The sequence below is a fragment of the Salvia hispanica genome, chromosome 3 (assembly GCF_023119035.1).
Source record: "Salvia hispanica cultivar TCC Black 2014 chromosome 3, UniMelb_Shisp_WGS_1.0, whole genome shotgun sequence".
NCBI lineage: Eukaryota > Viridiplantae > Streptophyta > Magnoliopsida > Lamiales > Lamiaceae > Salvia > Salvia hispanica.
Genome location: NC_062967.1, coordinates 4,295,974 through 4,316,582, shown reverse-complemented (window position 1 = coordinate 4,316,582; position 20,609 = coordinate 4,295,974). Strand labels below are relative to the sequence as shown.

Below are 20,609 nucleotides of genomic sequence, written 5' to 3'. Positions count from 1 at the left end.
ATGATAATTGAAATTCACAAACACTATTTTCCACTACCATTTCTTGGTCTATATATATTGGAGTCCCAAGTCCTAACCATAACCACCTCCAACACCATCAACACATATATTTTCTTACTTTTAGAAAAACAAAACACATTTAATTTAACTAACATCAAATGGCTGAGAAGCAGCAATCAGCATATCCGGCCAACGGCTACGTAAGGAGCGGCGACACAGAGGCGGCCGGTGCTCACGACGCCATGAGAGAGCAGCGCAAGAAGAAGCGCAACAAATGCATCCTCTACATCCTCCTCTTCATCGTCTTCCAAACCGCAATCATCACCGTATTCGCCTTAACGATTATGAAAGTCCGAACGCCTAGATTCCGCATCCGCGACGCTGCCATCACCAATTTCAACGCCGGCACTGGGACGAGCCCGTCGCTTCGGGCCACCATAACTCCGGAATTCACGGTGAAAAACGCCAACTTCGGGCGCTACAAATACCGCAGCACCGATGTCGAATTCTTCTACAGAGGAACCAGAGTGGGGCAGGTTACCGTCCCGAACTCGAAAGCCGGGTGGAGATCGACCAAGAGATTCACTCACTCCGCATTCGAGTTGAATCTCAGCGGCAGCGCTCAGCTTGCTGCAGATTTGACCGCCGGAGTTGTGCCGATCACGAGCACCGCGAGGATGGGAGGGAAAGTGGAGCTCATTTTCATTATGAAGAAGAACAAAGCTACTAATATGAATTGCACCATGAATATCGTCACTGCTTCGCAGAGTGTTATGAACATCGCCTGCAAATGATTTCTATTTTTTATGTAATTTAAATTTTTATTTTGGTTGACATGGTTTTAGGGGCAGTAGTATTTCACCTTTTTCGCATTCTTTTTTCACATTGTAATATATGAGGTATAATATATTCTTGTCATATATATACGTATTTTTGTTACTTTGGAATCTCTATTAAATTAAATTAATCAGGTTGGGACAAAATATTTGAACCCGCATTCTGCATATTTTTATTAAGTTAAGTTTTACTCTTTTTCTCTCTGAAAATTATAAATATTGAAAGTGCTCCTAGAGAAAAAAATGATTGAATTATTTTTAGTAGAGAATGAGTAGTATCACGTAGATAAATTTTTCTTAAATTTAAAAATTCATAATTTTAAAGGATGAATTAAAAAGGAAATAAGTTCATTTTCTAAGAGATTAGAGTAATGTCCTAACAGAATAGTCATCTGTAAATACATATATATGCATAATAAGATCATTATCTTTCGAACTCGAAGTTAAAAGTTAGTTATAACTTTCTGTTTTATTAATAAAATCATTTTCATAGTAAAACAAAAATTAGATACTAGTTATAATCAAATCTTTAATAATGCTCAACTAAGAAACAGACAACGAAAAAGTAAGAAATGTCAAACATGGGGTCCCTAGCAAGTATCAAGTGTACATTTGTTTATAAAGTCAGAAAAAGGATGCTCGGATTAATTAATTATTTAATTCATAAGCTCACCTCAAATTTTTTAGACAATTAAAGCTGACGTGTATCAAATAGTTTGTCTAAAATTCCAGCCTGGAAACGTAAAAATTTGACATTTTGTGTCGGAAATTCCAGCTTCAAACTATTATCTACATATAGATAATTAGTTATAAATACATGCTATATTTTTTTAGAATTCTGACCACAAATTTCAATATCAACCTGGAATTTGTAGTATTGTAGTATACGAGTAATTGCTAATAAATGAAGTAAGAAAATGAATTCAATATTTTGGAGGTATTGTATATATTGAAAATTTGAACTCGTGAAAATGATGGAAGACGGGACACAAAAACAAGAAAATGAGATAATATATTTATTAAGCAAGTAACGAGCCGCCTAGGTCTACCACTAATTATATCTTTCTTATCTTAAACAGTCGGAATATTAAAGCAAGTAAGTGAGTGACTGGATTCAATCAAGATATTTTCATCTTTTACAAAATTGCATATATATTGATATTCCTTTTAATTAAGTTTGAAAACAACTAGCCAACTTCAAAGTTCAAACAGTCGTAATGGAGTCGTTAGCAGGATATGTGGAAAATGAAAGCAAAAATGGTAGGAGTACCTCTTTTAATATAGAGACACCATTTTGATGTTCCTTCCACGACTTTTGATGTTCTTAGTTTTATTTATAGAGTAATTGATGGCATGGAGTATAATATTTAGCATTTAAGTTTCAGTTATTAGTTGAAGAATAATTATATGATTAATTGATTATTTCGTAGATAGGGTGCACACAATTTTTAAAAGCTTCACTTTTTTAGTCAAAATCGTTAATTAAACTTAATTTATAGTACTCCACGAGCCCGATAAAATATGATAGTACGGAGTAATTCATAAATTTCTCGAATGTTATTTTTATAGCTCGAATTTGATTCAATAATTTAAGTGCCATATTAGGTTCCTCCCTCTTGACAAAAGTTTCCAACTTTATTTAATTTTTTAATTAGATATATAATTCTAGTACTCCCTTATCATTTATGTCATGTCAAGCATAAATTCTTTCACGGTTTATTAGTCTTTTAGGGGTGGGCCGGGTGGCTCTTAATTATTTTACAAATGTCTAGATCGACCCTACATAAAAATGGAGGGTGCAATAAATTTAAACAATGGGTCATGCAATTCGTTATTATCTCCTTGGCCGAATCACATATGTAAACATAGTAATATTTCAAATAATTAGCCATCATCGAAACAACTGTGGATTCGATTTATTATTACTCCTATTACGTGGAGAGTTTTAGATGGCAAATATTTAAAGAAATTTATACGCATAAGTTTTTTCTTTATTTTGAGAATAAGAGAATCGTAGATCTCTTCAAATAAAGCGTGTAACATCTTTTTCTTCCGCCATGTCATGGGTGTATTGTTGAGATATTCGGTGACTTATCGTAAATACGAAATTAAAAACGTCAGCTTAAAACACCTAGCTATTCTACTACTATTTCTATCAAAAATTGATTCGGAATTATACACTTCTAATAAATAAATAGAACGTATCCTAACAAGTTGCATGATTGAGTCTAGGTAATTGGCTTTCATGAAAGGGCTTTAACTAGGTGACATAATTTATTATACCCGCTTTCTACAAAGAAATACGCTAGTTGGGCAAGGAATTAAATTAATCGATCACTGAAAATAAAAATCATTAAGGACATTTTTAGAGCTAATTTGTGTTTTCAAATATACCATCAACGCTTTTACAACGTCTTAATTTATTGTTGGTGTCACAACTAAAATTAGAGGACGCAAATAGAAACGTCCTAAAATAGCAAAAAAATAAGTTAATTTGTTCTTATTTTAAGAAAGCTTTCTTTTGCGTTCTAAATTGTTGTTATTTTTCAAAACTTTCCAACTCAAATAATTGAGTTTCAAAAATTTTTTTCCTTAAGAAATACGTTCAAATTAAAACGCTTCACTTGTAGTGGGTCGGGACGGAAGGAGTAATAAATTTTTTTTTAGTGGATAGTTATGTAACGTGCATCGATTATCATTATCTATTCTTATGCGTGTGAAGGATGTAATTACCGATTAAATTATGAAACTTTATAACCTCAAATATTACGCGTCCAAAAATTCGAAAATAACTGTATTGGTAAAGTCAACATTGAAGAAAAGCACCCTAAATATATCGTAAGCAGAAGCTTCTATCCATAATTATACCTGCATGTGGACGGCTTTGTTGAAAAAGCTAATATCTCAACCAATCAGTACAGCCTCTTCACGCGTAATAACTCAGCCGATTCAAGCCAAACTTTCTTGTTTGCACATTTTAGCAAATCTCCAAAAAAAATCTGAAATAAATAGGAACAAAATGATATTTAAATAATGAAAATAATACTTTGAAAAATTATAATTATAATACTCCCTTCGTCCCCAAAATTTTGTCACAGTTTGATCGAACACGAATTTTAAGAAATATAATGAAAAGTGAGTTGAAAAAGTTGGAGGTCCTACTTTTAAAGTATTAGTGTTATAATAAAACGTGAATAAGAATAAGTTAGTGGAATATGAGGTCCATTACCAAAATGGTAAAAGTGAAATATAACAAATTTTGTGGGACGGACAGAAATAGAAAAATATGACAATTTCAGGGCGGAGGGAGTAAAAAATTACAAAAATACCCCTTTATATCCTATAAATAAGCCAGCTCTTCCAGCCTTGAAGCAGAGCATACACATATTTCTCCACTACTCTTCTTCTGCATTTAGAAAAATCAATCTGAGAATATGGCCGAGAAGGATCAACAATCAGCCTACCCGGCCAACGGCTATGCACGCAGCGGCGACACGGAGGCCGCCACTGCTGCCGCCGCTCACGACGCCACGAGAGCTCAGCGGAAGAAGAAGCGCAACAAATGCATCCTCTACATCCTCCTCTTCATCGTCTTCCAGACCGCAATCATCACCGTATTCGCCCTAACTATTATGAAAGTCCGAACTCCCAAATTCCGCATCCGCGGCGCCGCCATCACTAATTTCAACGCCGGCACTGCAGAGAGTCCGTCGCTGCGGGCCACCATAACTCCGGAATTCACGGTGAAGAACGCCAACTTCGGGCGCTACAAGTACCGCAACACCACAGTCGAATTCTTCTACAGAGGAACCAGAGTGGGGCAGGTTTCCGTCCCGAACTCGAAAGCCGGGTGGAGATCGACCAAGAGATTCACTCACTCCGCATTCGAGTTGAATCTCAGCGGCAGCCCTCAGCTTGCTGCAGATTTGACCGCCGGAGTGGTGCCGATCACGAGCACGGCGAGGATGGGAGGGAAAGTGGAGCTCATTTTCATCATGAAGAAGAACAAAGCTACCAATATGAATTGCACCATGAATATCGTCACTGCCTCGCCGCAGAGTTTTAGCAACATCTTATGCAGATGATTTCTCTCTGTTATAGCCTTATAGGAGTATATTTTGATTTTCCATTTCGATTTACTTGTTTTTTTTTCTTGTTTTTTGCCCTTTACGCATTCTTTTTCACGTTGTAATATATGACACATATAGTATATATAACCTCATATTGATTTTTTTTACTTACGGAATACTCAATCATGCGTAGTAATATTCTTTGCTTTCTGATGATGAATAAGACCATTGGCGCATCCATGTGTCTCTGAAATGCGGGTCGATGAACATGAAAAACTCTTTTAAATTCGATCTTTTACATAAGCTGATACGAAGTACTTTACACCTATACCTTATACTGTTAGACCATCTCCAATGGTACACTAAAACTTAAAATGGGATAGGTATTTAGCTCCAATAGTACTCAAAAACCAATCCTATTTTTGGTTTTTGAGAAAAAATATACCTATCTTTAGGTTTACACTAAACCAAAACCTAAAAAATTCTCAAATTTTGTGAGTAAAAAAGGCATAATATAGAGAATATTCTTTTAAGTTTGAGTTTAGTGTAAATGGTTGGAGTAAAATCAATATTTAATGTGAGATTTACACTAAAATGGATTTGAGTTTAGTGGAATGGTTGGAGATGCTCTTAGTGCAATAACTCCATTTCAACCCATTAATTCATTGTTGTGATTCATGTTATTTTTGGTCCGCATTTATTTTTAGCGATGGTTGTAATATAGCATGTCTTCAATTATGTTGGCGATATAAGCTTCTTCACTAGACACTAATTCCATCATTTGAATTTGTCATTGTATATAAAACTGATTTAGATCCTGCAGTTAATTGCTTAACATACAAAATTCGGTGCCCACCACCGGGCAGGCGAATTAATAACGCCATTTATTCTGTCCCAGTAATAAATAGGAAATAGGTATACCTCAATGAGCATTACCAATAATTATGTTATTTGATAAAAAGAGTTTATAAAATTCTAATTTGGGTTTACTAGAGTAATTATCAATTTTAAATGTAATGTAACAATTTCAACCATAGTTGGAATTTTATAAAGTCATTTTATAATAAGTCAATAAATGGTTGTGAACTCCAGAAGGGAAAAAGGAGCAAGCATATATGGAAAAAAGCAACAAACGCCAAGCTTATTAATTAATTCATGTTTATAAGTCAAAGAAAGCATGCATACTCGGTATACAAACAGCAATATGTAAGAATCAATTTTCTTAGAGTCTTGTCCTCTATATATGTATATTCGATCTAACTACTACTCACTTAATTTGCTAAAATATAAAATATAATAGAATGAAATAATACTGACAAGACACAAGTCACAATTTTTGGTTGTTAAACTTACAAATATTTGAATTAGTGAAAATGAGACAACTATATTCTGCATCTGTCATATCCTAACAATAGTAGGAACCCTACATTCTTGTTACTATATCAATTTGGACATTTTCATCAATTAGTTGTATATGCTCCTTTCATGTTTGAATAATGTGTTGTAAACACGGTCTCTTGCGTTAAGGAGAAAGGTCAGTCTATTAATTATCTCATCCAAAAGGGGAAATAAAAAGCAAGACTTTATTTTCCTACCAATTACTACTAGTATTTAATAAAATATTTACACCATGCCTCTCAATCAGATATTTTTACAAATTTTGAAAGAGATGTACACCCTCTGAATTTTCTTCATTAAGGCTTGAGTTTCGTTGCAAATTACGTGTGGTTTTGCTATTAATCATAATGTGTTATTGTTGTGGTACTTCTCGACAGAGTGAAATTTATCAACTTAGTTAAATTTATCTTGCTATTAATCATAATTGATGTAAATATAACCTTTTATGATATGTTAAATGATTGTATCGATGGGCAGTTGCGCATGCCAGACGATGCGGGCACCAGCTTCTCAGTCACACAAATGATGTGGAGGCAAATCGTCGCGTCCTAGGGTTTTTTCGAAGCCCTAATTTAGAGGAGGATTAGAGCAACAGAAGAAGAAGAAAAAAAAAAAACTTAACAGTACTGCATTTCTTGAATGGTGAAGGAATACAGTAGCGCAATCTATAATTATCTAGACTTTATGTGATTCGATAAGAACTTGTAGCGATAGAGCCAGTAAAAAATAATAACATATTGGAGTCCGCGGTTCAAAATGACATGAACACGTTTGTAAAGTAATTTACTAATGCGATGGAGCACCTAAAAATATCAGCGGAAGCTTCTATCTATAATTAACTAATTATAGTATACATGGATTAATTATAAAGTAAGCTCACCAAAGAAAGTCATATTAGCCGTCTCACGCGCTATAACTCAATCAAATTCAAGTGTTAATTTATAATTTTATAAGGTACTAATAAGATCATCCAGCCCAACACTTTGACTATCTATATATTTCCAAGGCTATATATATTTGAACTCGCATCACCTCCTCCACCATCAACACCTTCAAATTGATACAACCAAAAACATATTTCTTCACAAAACTAAAATCAGAGATAATGGCTGAGAAACAACAGTCAGCATATGCCGGCAACGGCTACATACGGAGCGGCGACACCGAGGCCGCCGCGGCTCATAACATGAGAGAGCAGCGCAAGAAGAAGCGCAACAAATGCATCCTCTACATCCTCCTCTTCATCGTCTTCCAAACCGCAATCATCACCGTATTCGCCCTAACGATTATGAAAGTCCGAACGCCCAGATTCCGCATCCGCAGCGCCGCCATCACCGATTTCAACGCCGGCACTGCGGCGAGCCCGTCGCTGCGGGCCACCATAACTCCCGAATTCACGGTGAAGAATGCCAACTTCGGGCGCTACAAATACCGCAACACCACCGTCGAATTCTTCTACAGAGGAACAAGAGTTGGGCAGATTTCCGTCCCGAACTCGAAAGCCGGGTGGAGATCGACCAAGAGATTCATTCACTCCGCTGTCGAGTTGAATCTCAGCGGCAGCCCTCAGCTTGCTGAAGATTTGACCGCCGGAGTGGTGCCGATCACGAGCACGGCGAGGATGGGAGGGAAAGTGGAGCTCATCTTCATCATGAAGAAGAACAAAGCTACCAATATGAATTGCACAATGGAAATCGTCACTGCCTCGCCGCAGACCTTTAGGAACATCGCCTGCAAATGATTTCTTTCTATTTTTTCATTTTTATTTACATGTTTTCATACTATTTTCGTTTTATTTTTATATTTTGTTGTAGCGCTTTGTCATTTGTAGATCCATTATAAATTTATAATAAAATTTTAGATTATGAAATCTTACTTCCTTGTGCATTCTCTCACAAAATTATTTAGCCGCTTAACACCTTAATAACACCACGTGACGTTAATCAATATACGTAATAGAGGATTAAAACAAAATTACGGTAAATACCCAACTCTCAACTTTAGATGAAACATTTGTTTTTAATGTTGTTCTACAAAAAATAAGAATTGGATTCTGCAAATTTGTCTGAAACACTAAATTAATTATTTAGGGATGTTAGATTTAATTAAGCTCTGAATTTTTTTCAACTATGAAACCTAATTAATTATTTGATTTTGTTCAACCCTGTATATAATTTCCACAGTGCCTATAAGATACACGTCGATTTTGTGCTTTCCATGTCATAGTCCGTAAATGTGAGCCCAAACAATTTACATGATTAATTATGCGACTTTTTACATTTTCATTGAAAGGGAAAATTTAATGCCCATACTTGAATAAATAGCTTAGAAAGTGACTTTTAAGATATGGAGTATATTTCATAGCTTCAAGTACGGTACAAGACAGAGTTTTTCCCGGAAACAAATCTCGCATTGATAGTTATGTGTAGTTGAATAGTCAACGCTGGCAAGGCCATTGATCACATGGAAAATAGAAGCTTCTGCTTCTGCCTATACTTAAATCTTTAACAAATACAGTACAGTACATAATATGGATTTGTTACAAAAACGTTTTCCTCTCTATTCCACATTACCACACTAACCGATGAAAGTCAAGATTAGCCGTTAACGCGTGACATTAAAACCCTAAAATAATAATGTTAACTACTTACTCTTCACAATAATAATTAAATAATTGCTCCCCTAACACTTTTTCTAGAAGCCATTAGTTACTTCAAAACTAAAATATCAACATCTCCCTCCCTCCTCTATGGCTATATATACTCTATTAACTCCTACTATCTTACTCATCACCAGCAGCATTAACACAAACACACATTCACCATACAAAAAACCCTAGTTTTTCAATCTCCATTTCCTCTTATAACAAAAAAGAAAATGGGTGCAGAGAAGGAGCAGCAATCACCGGCCTACGCCTATCCACGAAGCAGCATCGACGCAGAGGCGGCTCACGACGGCGCTGAGCTGCGCAAGAAGAAGCGTGCGAAATGCCTCCTCTACATCGCGGTCTTCGCCATCTTCCAAATCGCAGTAATCACAGCCTTCGCCCTAACCGTGATGAAGGTCAAAACGCCCAAATTCCGCATCCGAGAGGCCACGCTCTCCGACCTCACCGCCGGAACAGCCTCGCTGCGGGCCACCCTCAGCGCCGAGCTCGCCGTGAAGAACGCCAACTTCGGGCCCTACAAGTACCGCAGCACCAGCGTGGAGTTCTTCTACCGAGGGGCGAAGATAGGCGAGGTTCTCGTCCCCGGCTCGAAGGCTAACTGGAAGACTACGAAGGAGATAAGTGCCGCCGCCGTGGAGCTGGATCTGAGCGGCGACCCTCGGCTTCCCGGCGAGGTGGTGCGGATAACGAGCTCTGCGAAGATGGAGGGGAAAGTGGAGATGCTGTTTTTTATGAACAAGGATAGATCGACGGATATGAATTGCTCTATGGATATTGTGACGGCGTCAAGGACTGTTGAGAATATTGAATGCGAATGATTTGTTTTATTTTCATTTTCATTTTTATTGTGATTGATTATTGATATTGTATTCTTTTGATATTTGTGTACGAGTTTGCAATCTAGATTGGTTTTATGTGAATTACATATCCCATGCATCATTGCAAGCTCTTTAAGTTTTGTGATAATTTTGTATTGTTTTGCAAGAAAGGCTTACTTCTTTTCAGTCCAAAGCTAGGAATTGGAAAGGACAATATGCCAGCTTATTTATTTTGTTGATAATTAAGTGATAATGGTATCTTATGGAGTAAAACTAAAATAATACGGAGTAGTATATGCCAGCTTAGGAACTTCATATGCCTATTAGTTCATTAGAGTTAACATGAAATATAGTCATGTTCATAATATTAGAAAATTAACAAAATACTAAGTACGAATCTATGATCATTTCCCAACGAAGGATTTTGTGGTCCTGGATTATAACAAAATGGGAGTGAAAATGACTAAATTATCGTACTCTTGTAATTATTAGAGCCAAACTCGAGATATATTCGATTCACGATAGCTAAAACATTGCACTCCTTGTGAATTACGGATTTTCATGAAAAGTAAATTTGTAGTATTTGTGTTATACTACTGTTTAATTAGTATTATAACTGACAATAAATTAAAAACTATATTGAGATCCTAAATATCAATAACATATAAGGAGGATTGATCGTATAAGTCTATATGAGCAAGACATTAAACGAAGTAATGAATTTATACTTTATCGATGGTGTAGAAAAGAGCAATGGAATATCATTAAATGTGACATGTGGGGGAACTTGAATTTAAATATGGGAAGTCAAACAGTACCTACCACATTGCAAGCCACGATATATGGATCAAATTAATCCTCTTGGATTATACGCGTTAGTTTTGAGTTTTTCTTTGTTCCATCACCTTGCGTATTTTTAATCTACTTATAATATTGACGACCGGACAAACAAAAGAACATTTTTGCTATTAAATTTTTCTCTCGGACTTGTATTTTATTATTTTGGTATATACATCAATAAAAGTTTTATTTCACGTTTACTAAATTGTAACGTCCCTGTGTTATCATATTTTATTACTATTAAACTAATAAACGGATCTAATATTCTAATATTTTTTTCAAATCACACTTTTTAAAAAATTTTAAAACTCATACTCAAAGTAAGACTCTTGTTAATAAATGGAGGAAGTACTACAATTTAAAGGCCATGTTTCAATATAAAATTTCTATATGAAAACATATTATTTATTAGCCAGCATGAGTAATTATAACCAGACTATCAAATGGGAATGTGGGCATGTAAACCTTTCATTTCGGCTCGTGTATGATTATTACAAGATTATTTATATACTCCCTCTGTATTAAAAAAATAAAAATATTTGAAATGACACGAGTTTTAATACACAATTGGTAAAATAAATGAGAATAATTGGTAAATTAAGAGAGATGATAAGAAAAATGAGTAAAGTAAGAGAGAAAAAGAGAAATAGTAGTGAAAGTAAAGTTAGTGGTTTGTGGGGTCCATGCCCTAAAATAGAAAGATTCTAAAATTTCTATTTTTAAGGAACGATTCAAAATGGAAATAGTTGTTATTTTTGAAAAACGGATGGATTATTTTTAGGGGCACCAATTCTCCTATGGGAAAATGAATATCATATTCATAGGGTTTGACCTCAATTTCCTAAATTCTTGTAAAGACTTTTAGTGCGGGTCCTCGTTTATTACTATTTTTGGCTGATCATCCCAAATTAATTGTCAATGTGTTCAAATCGGAGTGTGAAATATTGGAAAAATAAGCTTGCAAAGCAAATTGGAAAAACCGCAACTAAGGTAATCGTTTTCAACAACGCCATAAACAAACACGCTTTCGGTAATAATAGGGTTTTTTTCTTGGTAATAATAGTGTGTCCCAAAATGTAATGGGAAATTGGTCTCTAAAATCATGAACTTTGCCTAAAATTTGGTATTTCCCATGAACTTTGAAATTGGTATATAATATCACAAACTTTGCATTTTGTTTGGTATTTCCCAAACTCACTCAAATAAGATATTTTCATCAAAATCTTATTTAATATATGCAACCTTGATATTTTTATAATATTTGAAACCACTTTTTAAGTTCATAACACGTAGCATAAAAAGTCACGTTGAAAACTACGTTGATTTAATTGTGTCAAGTATGATAAAAAAGCCTCGTAAGTTAGTCAAATATAGCAATAAACATGCCGTGGGAAATACCAAACAAAATGCAAAGTTCGTGATATTATATACCAATTTCAAAGTTCATGGGAAATACCAAATTTTAAGCAAAGTTCATAGTTTTAGAGACCAATTTCCCAAATGTAATTGTCAATATGACACTTATTAGTTTCGAACAAGAGAAAAAGGTATATATGACATTACTTTAAAACGAATAAATTATTCTTAATGTCGAATGCGTTACGATTAACTAACCACAAAAATCAGATACCCAAATAGTCAAATCTGACGTGTGAGAACACAGCAAATGAAGCGATGCCTTTGTCCAACATAATTTAATTGAGTCACCGTCAGTTTTAGTCTGAAACCGAGTTATTTAAAGGAAGCAACATAACCCATCATTTTCCTCAGTAATCCGTAGACATTAATAACAAGTACTGTACAGCAATAAATTCAAACTACTTACCACGCTTAAAAAAAATCGATATGAACTTTTCACTAGTAAATCCCAAAAATACATTGATAATTCATTCTATGATTGCATCACCGAGCGATGTACCGGCGTCACAAATTTCAATATCAGTAACAAGTTATCAACGCTAATATTGATTGCGGGTGTCATGTCGCCCCAAAAGTCGACGTCTAAACAGGTTCACCATCGGACTAAATCGCCTTTATAAAGACGGACACAATTTATCCGTCAAAATAAGACTATTGATTGTAGACATTGTGTGATCATGCGTTGTCGGGGCATTGTATAGTAAAATCGGTTGGGACGAAATAGCTCTGATATTTTTATTTGTTCCGACTATTTTTTATTTGTTGTAAATACTACCCATAATGCAATATACTCTCTTGGAAAATCTACCCCACATTAATTAATTGTGTTGCAAGAATAAAGAAAATAAATAACACAATGTAACAAAAGTCAGACTGATCACATATTCATGTAGTAGGAGTATGTTTTTTCTACAGTTTCCAGAAAATCTCCCTCTTTATATGACTTCCACAATCTCACAACTCTCTCACAATCACTAATACAATCCCAAAATTTGCAACCTTTCAAGAAAAATTACTGGATTAGTCTCTATTTATCTCCACTAATTCGTAGTCAGTTTCAATGGCTGAAAAGGAGCAACAATCGCCACTTCCACTAGCACCGGCCCGCTACGGCCTTTCCCGGAGCGACACCGAGGCCCCAGACTGCCGCGCAGCCGAGCAGCGAAGAATAAACATAAACAAACGTAGAAAATGCTTGCTCTACGTCTTCCTCTTCGCACTTCTCCAAACCGGAGTCATACTCCTCTTCACTTTCACAGTGATGAGGATCAGAACTCCGAAGTTTCGCGTGCTTGGCGCCACGCTGGAGTTGTCCAACTCCAGCGTGGCGCTGCCGGGAAACGGCTCGCTGAGGGCCGCAATGACCGCGGAGCTCGGCGTCAAGAACTCCAACTTCGGCCGTTTCAGGTACGGAAGAACGGCCGTGTATTTCTTCTACGACGGCGCGCAGGTGGGGGAGGCGGCGGCGGGGGGCGGCCGCGCGAACTGGCGGTCGACCGAGAGGCTGAAGGTGAAGGTGGATGTGAATGTGGCTGATTCGGCGCAGCTTGAGCGTGATTTGGCGGCTGGAGTGGTGGCGCTGACGAGCCGAGCCGAGATGAGGGGCGATGTGAGGCTGGCGATGCTGTTCGAGAAGAAGAGGTCGGCTGAGATGAATTGTAGCATGGAAATTGTTACGGGAAATCTAAACATTAGGAATATTGTTTGCGATTGATAAGCTTGTTTTATTTTTTTTAATTATTCCTATTACTTAGCCTATAGGGAGTATTTGATTATGGGTCATTGGTTTTTTGTCACTTGCAGCTTTGATTTTCCACACCATTGTTTCCCTATTTGGAGTTGATTTTTTCTACGGCTTTGTCGTAAGAGTTGATTGTATTGAAGGCTTCCTTGAGTAAAGCTTTTCAATAGATGAGAATATGAGTTATGAGTAATGAGTTATGACTAATAGAGTTGTCATGGAAATTTCTATTTACGCCTCAAAAGATTCGAACACTAGACCTTTAATTAGTCAAGAATAACCTTCTATCTAATTCAAGTGTGCTCGGCAACATACAAGGTGATGGAGTATTTTTTTTATCGGATATACATAAATTGTAAAGACAGTGTCACGATTTACTCTGTACCTAAAATATTTGAAAATAAATAAAAGATCTGATACTCATTAATTAGTTTTTTAGCTATTGTCTATTATATATATTAATTGATCTGAAATTTCAATAAAATGAGTTGAAAAAAATTAATTAATAGGGAAAAACAAAATGAGTTGAAAAAAATTAATTAATAGGGAAAAACAATACTCTTTTTTAAGTAAATTGACTAATTGTAATACACTTGCATACGCCTGCTACCAATTTTTTTTATCAAAGAAATCGATTATTTAGAGTTTTAACATTTATAATATATTTCCAACATATTTCAGTATTTCACGATGAGACGCCCCAATACAATTCTCTCTCCTCCCATTTGAATTGAGCCCATTTTTATCAAACCCTTTTGTTAGAGAGACAGCAACTCAAGCCCAATCTAACCAATTGGGATGTAATAGGAGTAATAGTTTTCATTCCATATAATTTTATTAAAAAAATCTTAAGTACTAGTATATGAAATGCGATATACATTGATAATCTTTTTGGGGAATCTGGTACTCCTTAATTTGTACTCTTTATTATGCGTGGTCTAATACACATGTAAATATGTAATCATACAATATAAATATTCTCTTGATTGAACAAATATTTTTCATATATTCTCTGGAAATCTGAATACGCATTAAGAGAAAATTCGAACAAAACATATGATAAATCAATAACAATTCCGAATACAACAAAAGATAAATGTTTTGTTTTGGAAGGTGACTTGGAAACAAACAGCATTATGCTCCATTAGTCTCTACTTTGAGTATAACAGCAACTTGTTTATCAAATTTACATATATATTTCTTCATTCAAAATGATTTAGTTTAAGTAGAGTACTATTACGACAATATAGTTTTTCAAAAAAATATGTTCATATTTGTCGTGAATTCATAACTTTTAAAAGTAATTTAGTTTAACTTGACATCGTTATTCAAAAATCATATTTCTAGTCATATGAGCTGTGAACATCTGGAGCAAGTGAGATGGGAAGTCCACTTACTAATATGCACACCTTATGATATTTAATCAAAAATTACTAAAATAATTATAGTCATAACAACGTCAAATACATTTAATTTGGATGGAAGATTTCTTTTTCCGTAAGAATCTCTTAAAATAAATAGAAAAACTACATGAAGCGTTGAAGAATAAAAAATTGCTTCATGATTTAACCCAAACCACCTCCCTCAAAGGGTGGGAATATGCAATTTTGGAGACAAGAATGCGAACAAAGGGACAATGCAAAATCTATGTCACTCTTATAATGTCGAGGGATTTGTTTCTTGGTAATTTAATTTGTCCCTATTCATGGTACCTCTCTATATCTTATAAGTTCTAATAATTGATTCTTTTCATTGTCGTCTTTATTTATGCAACTATATAATACTGGGTTAATGATTGTCACTCTTCTCTAGGACTAGCTCGAACTTTAGTTTAGCCCAATGTAGGTTTTTGACAAACAAAAAAGACATTTTAAGTTGAAACTTAGTCTATATTAATCTGTACCGACACAAATTCTAGTGAAATTAAACAATTCATGTGAACTAAACAAAGTCATTTATCTTGTGGGTAATTAAAGCTTTAGATATTCATATAATAATATATGCCACATAAATTCTTACTGATGTAATAGCATTCGAAAGAAAATGAGCAATATTGTATATAACTGGTGACGGAAACGAAAATACTGACAGAACCATGATTAAATGACTACTTCACCGATAAATTTATTTGTCTGTGAGTCGATTTTCAAAAAGTGAATATTATGTACCAATTTCGTATTTTGACCATATGCTACATTAAGGATTCAAAAGGGATTTTAGTCAAAAAAAATATATATGTGAAATTTTTGTTGTAGATATTATCAATGTATGAGTTTATTTTCAAGTCATTTTTGTTATAGTACTTATTAAATTTTTTATGCAAATTTATTGGTAATTGTCAACTTTAATTAAATAAATACTAATTCTCTCGATAAATATTAAACCCATTTATATTTGGACCGAGACTATTAATTATAATATATTTTTAAAATATTTTCTTAGCTAATAGATATGTTAAATTATTAATATGCTCCTATAAGTCCACCGGCCTTGATTATAAGTAGCAGTTGTATTATCTAAAAAAATAAGGTTAGATTTTTTAAAAAGCAAAATAATGATCAAGAATATTTATAATTTAAATGTAGAAAATAATAATGTATGCAGAAGATCAACAATGGAAACAGTGAGTATCTAATATAACTAGATAAAAGAATGAAGAAATGAAATTTTTAATTGCAATAGTGTCTATCTTTAGTCCATCAATCATGGTACAATGAATCCATCATAATTTATTACTTTCTCGACATTTGACACTAGCAATCATATGTCATTACTTACATACTCTATATTGCAGTTTTGCAGATAATAAACAAAAATATCCAACTTTTGGACTTAACAATTTCCAACAGTCTCGGCGACCTGTACTTTATTATCGAATATACAGTATATTTTTCTCTCGTACGGTGTATAGGATATTAGGATAGCCAATAATTAAATAATTAAAATTTTGGAGGTTGTGCAGTAAAATAACTCCACTTTTAAATCATTCTAAGTAGGTATGTCAATCGGGCTAACCCGTTCGGGTTCGGGCCAGCCCACTCGGGTCGCCGGGCTATTTGGGTGCGGGCCATTCGGGTTATGGATTTTTCGGGTCATAAATTTTCAACCCTCACCCTAACTCGTCGGGTTTCGTATCAAAATTTTGTTCTATAAAATGATTTTAAATTTTAGATACTTTTTCCTTTTTAGTTTAGAATCATATAAAATATTCAAATTTTCATAATTTTCTTCAGTAATACTTGAAAAGAAGCCTTTCATCTCAATCAACTACAATATAAATTAAAGCTTGTGTTCGTGTCATATCTTACATGAATCATTATTAAAATGATAAATATATTAAGATTTTGATAGGTTAGTTCTTAATTTTGTCTTGATTGGCTTTGGTGGTGGTAAGACACTAGTGGCAGATGATGGGACGGTGCAATAATGAGTTGAGATGGAACTTGAAAGCTGATATTGTGGGATCGAGTGGAAAAGTGCAGAATGAAGATTGAATAAGTCTAATGATTATGTATTAAAAAATATAAAAAACCCCTAAAACTTAATATTTTATAATTAAAACTCACAACCCATTGGGCCGACCCACAACCCGTTCGGGCCAACCCGTTTAACCCGCCAACCCATTCGGGACAATCCGTTTAGCCCGTTTTGTATTCGGGTCATAAAATTACAGCCCTAACCCGCTTATATTACCGAGTTGTTCGGGCCGGCCCACAGATTTAGGGTTGAATTGATATCCCTAATTCCAAGCATTAGTACAGAAAATGAAAAGTTTTGGAAGAGGCTCCTATTATTCTATTTTTTGGACTATAAATATCCACTAACTTCTTTTTTTTCCATTATATTCTTCACTATCTTTTTCCATTACTCTCCAACAACATGGTTTAAATATGAAATCATTTTGCATGGTGTTTTCACCTTTTGTCTATTATTAAAGTTTGTTTTGCGTCCAAAATTCGCTCAGATCAGTTTATGCACTCCATTTTTTTCATGATTGTGTTAATATATTTGTTGTTGTTGAGGATTTTGATCTTACGTCTTTTGATATATATTTATTACATTAGTAAATGCCTCTTCTTTTTGGTTGTGAATCAATCATGATTACTAGTTTAAATGAAACATTTGATGGATGAAGAATGCAAAATTAGGGCTGGGGAATTATACCGAAATACCGGAATATCGGACTTACCGTACCGAAAAAATACCGAAAATACCGTTTTTTCGGTATACCGTAGTTTTCGGTACGGTATGATACCTTACCGATAGAGATCGGTACGGTAACGGTATAAGATTTCCCATACCGCGGTATACCGAAGATTCGGTATGCCGGTATATACCGGTATACCGAAGATTCGGTATATACCGATGCTTCATATATACCGAAGATTCGGTATATATATTTATATATATATATATATATAATATAAATATATATTTATATATGTTATATTTAAACTAAATTTTAAAAATAAGAATTTTTATTATACAAAAAATAAAAGAATCAAAATTGGGAACCCTATTTTTTGAAGTAGTTGAAAACTAGATTTTTTAAAATATTTTGGATATAATAGATTTTTTCACGGTATAATGGTATAACGGTATGCCGTACCGCAAAACACGGTATAACGGTATATCGGAATGCCATATCGCAGTTCGGTATACCGCAAAAGTACGATATACCGAAATGCGGTACGGTATACCAATAACACGGTATGGTAACGGTATGGAAAACTGCCATACCGAATTTCCGGTATACCGAACTCCGGTATACCGAAACTTACGGTACGGTATCGGTATGATTTTTGTCATACCGTAACTTTCGGTACGGTATACGGTATGGCACTCCCGGTACGGTATACCATACCGAACCACCCCTTTGCAAAATGAGCTAAGGTAAAGGCGACAGTATGTCAAATTATATGTTTGCTTACTTTTTTCCTATGTAAACTTTATACATCTATTTTCATTTTAGGTGAGAGAATGTAAGTCAGTTTCTTTTAGAATTAATGAAGTTTTTTCATCATACGATACAAGATTGAAAGTGATCAAGAGATAACCTCCCCAACTCATCTCCTACAATTTCAAATGAGTATTTTAAAGATTTGGTGTCTTCTTGGAAAAGTAGTGGCAATCATTTCCATTTATTTTACGTTACAGAAAATATTTTACAAAATATTTTTTTTCATTCTTTTTATTTTAGGTGAGTGAATGTAGATCAATTTCAATAAAATATTTTTTTTTGTGCTTAGCATAATTCTGATTCTATAGTAATATTATCATTTATTTTGCACCACTTTATGCACTTTATGATAATCAATCATCACTTTTAAATGAGAGTAGCCCGTGTTTATAAAATTTATGAATGTATTTATTGTAACTTTTGTTTATAATGCATGATAATCGTAGTAATTACTGTTTTTAAGTTATTTTAATTGATTAAATTTGTACTTTTGTAGCATTTTATAGTTTTTCATTCTTTTTATGTATGGATTTTTATATTTTAATTTAAAATTTTATTTAGGATTAAATCAAATATAAAAAATTAAATGGTAGTAGTATTTAACATGAAATTTTATTTAATTTTTAATATTCATCTAAATTAAATTTTAGTAGTAATAATAATAATTTAATTTGTACTTTATAAATATTAAATTTTATACAATTTTATTTGTGATTTATAAACTCTGTGTAGCTTAATATTTTACTATCATTTTATTTATTTAAATAAAATGCATTTTATAGAAACCCAAGCCCTGTGGAGGATATGAATAAATATAAATATTCTAGCAAATCTTACCATTATTTAAATTAGGATTTAAATTTATTTTCTTGTGGGATAATATATAAAATCGCCTACTTCCTATTTGATTGGGAGAAATTATTATTTTATTATGCTCCGTGATATTTTATTCTACTTCGTGAAATACCAAATTAAGTCATAGGCTAGATTTCGAAATTTCTCCTTATTTCTCCCCAAAAATCACGCCAACTCTCTCTTCCATATCTTCTCAAATCTTTCATTTATTTAATTAAAGATATTATATATTGCACTCTATAAATGCATGAGAAACCCTAAACCTAAATTACAAATCACACGCCTCCCTCACTCTCTCAATTTTTCTTAAGAATTCAAGTTGAATCCCTTGAATTCCAATTTGATTACGTCTTGTGTTGCGCCCACTTGTGGAAGTCGAACATTCCAAAGTCATAGTCAAATTGGAATTCATGGGGTCCAATTTGAACATGCATCTGCTCCGAAAAAATGGCCATGCAGTCGGTGCAGCCTGACATTGACCGCAACCCTCACACTCTGAGATGATTCGGAGTTGTTCATCTTCAGTCAGAAGCTGCCTAGAGCGGAAGGGGCGTGTAGGGGGACTTCCATATCCAATTGGTTCTTCAGTCTACTAACATATTCCTTATAAACAGTTTCATATTAAGATAAGCTACACAAAAACACATACTGTAGTCATGCAAAACACATTCCAATCATATACCCTTTTATTTTTATTTACGCCAAATAAAAATACATGTACACACTCAACTTTGATGGCTGATGAAGGTATGGAAGATTGCTGAGCACTTAGCAACAAGGACGGAGACAGCCGGCGCCGGACCCATTTATGTTTACGAAAGATTTAATTTTTTATTTGTATTATGAGATTAGAGAAAGAAAGGAGGAAGAAGATGCGGCGCTCGTTTTTAGGTTTTGATCAATTGGCCTTTTAAATGGGTTTTGAAGTTTGATTAATTTAGTCAAATGACCCCAATATTAAATGATTTGAAAAGTTAATGAACCAAATTGGTTTTGAGATTAAT

At 34.1% G+C, this 20,609-nt stretch overlaps 3 protein-coding genes across 3 annotated transcripts; all 3 read left to right on the top strand.

The window, feature by feature from the left end:
* The first annotated feature begins 69 nt into the window (after nucleotides 1–69).
* Nucleotides 70–8,179, top strand: LOC125215724. The gene is made up of 2 exons (XM_048117250.1): nucleotides 70–242; nucleotides 7,491–8,179. Exons 1-2 carry the CDS (start codon nucleotides 159–161, stop codon nucleotides 8,043–8,045), a joined length of 639 nt encoding a protein of 212 aa, XP_047973207.1. The 5' UTR covers nucleotides 70–158; the 3' UTR covers nucleotides 8,046–8,179.
* A 1,002-nt stretch (nucleotides 8,180–9,181) lies between these two features.
* Nucleotides 9,182–9,790, top strand: LOC125215677. The gene has a single exon (XM_048117173.1). The coding sequence runs from the start codon at nucleotides 9,182–9,184 to the stop codon at nucleotides 9,788–9,790; it is 609 nt and encodes a 202-aa protein (XP_047973130.1).
* A 3,195-nt stretch (nucleotides 9,791–12,985) lies between these two features.
* Nucleotides 12,986–13,883, top strand: LOC125210011 (late embryogenesis abundant protein At1g64065-like). The gene has a single exon (XM_048109587.1). The coding sequence runs from the start codon at nucleotides 13,110–13,112 to the stop codon at nucleotides 13,761–13,763; it is 654 nt and encodes a 217-aa protein (XP_047965544.1). The 5' UTR covers nucleotides 12,986–13,109; the 3' UTR covers nucleotides 13,764–13,883.
* The last annotated feature ends 6,726 nt before the right edge of the window (nucleotides 13,884–20,609 follow it).

What these genes read in the sequence shown, in the direction of transcription:
- LOC125215724 (XM_048117250.1), top strand. Translation starts at nt 159, where the DNA reads ATGGCTGAGAAGCAGCAATCAGCATATCCGGCCAACGGCTACGTAAGG. An exon ending in CGGCCGGTGCTCACGACGCC is followed by an intron (nt 243 to 7,490) that starts ATGAGAGAGCAG and finishes GCGGCTCATAAC; the next exon opens with ATGAGAGAGCAGCGCAAGAA.
- LOC125215677 (XM_048117173.1), top strand. Translation starts at nt 9,182, where the DNA reads ATGGGTGCAGAGAAGGAGCAGCAATCACCGGCCTACGCCTATCCACGA.
- LOC125210011 (XM_048109587.1), top strand. Translation starts at nt 13,110, where the DNA reads ATGGCTGAAAAGGAGCAACAATCGCCACTTCCACTAGCACCGGCCCGC.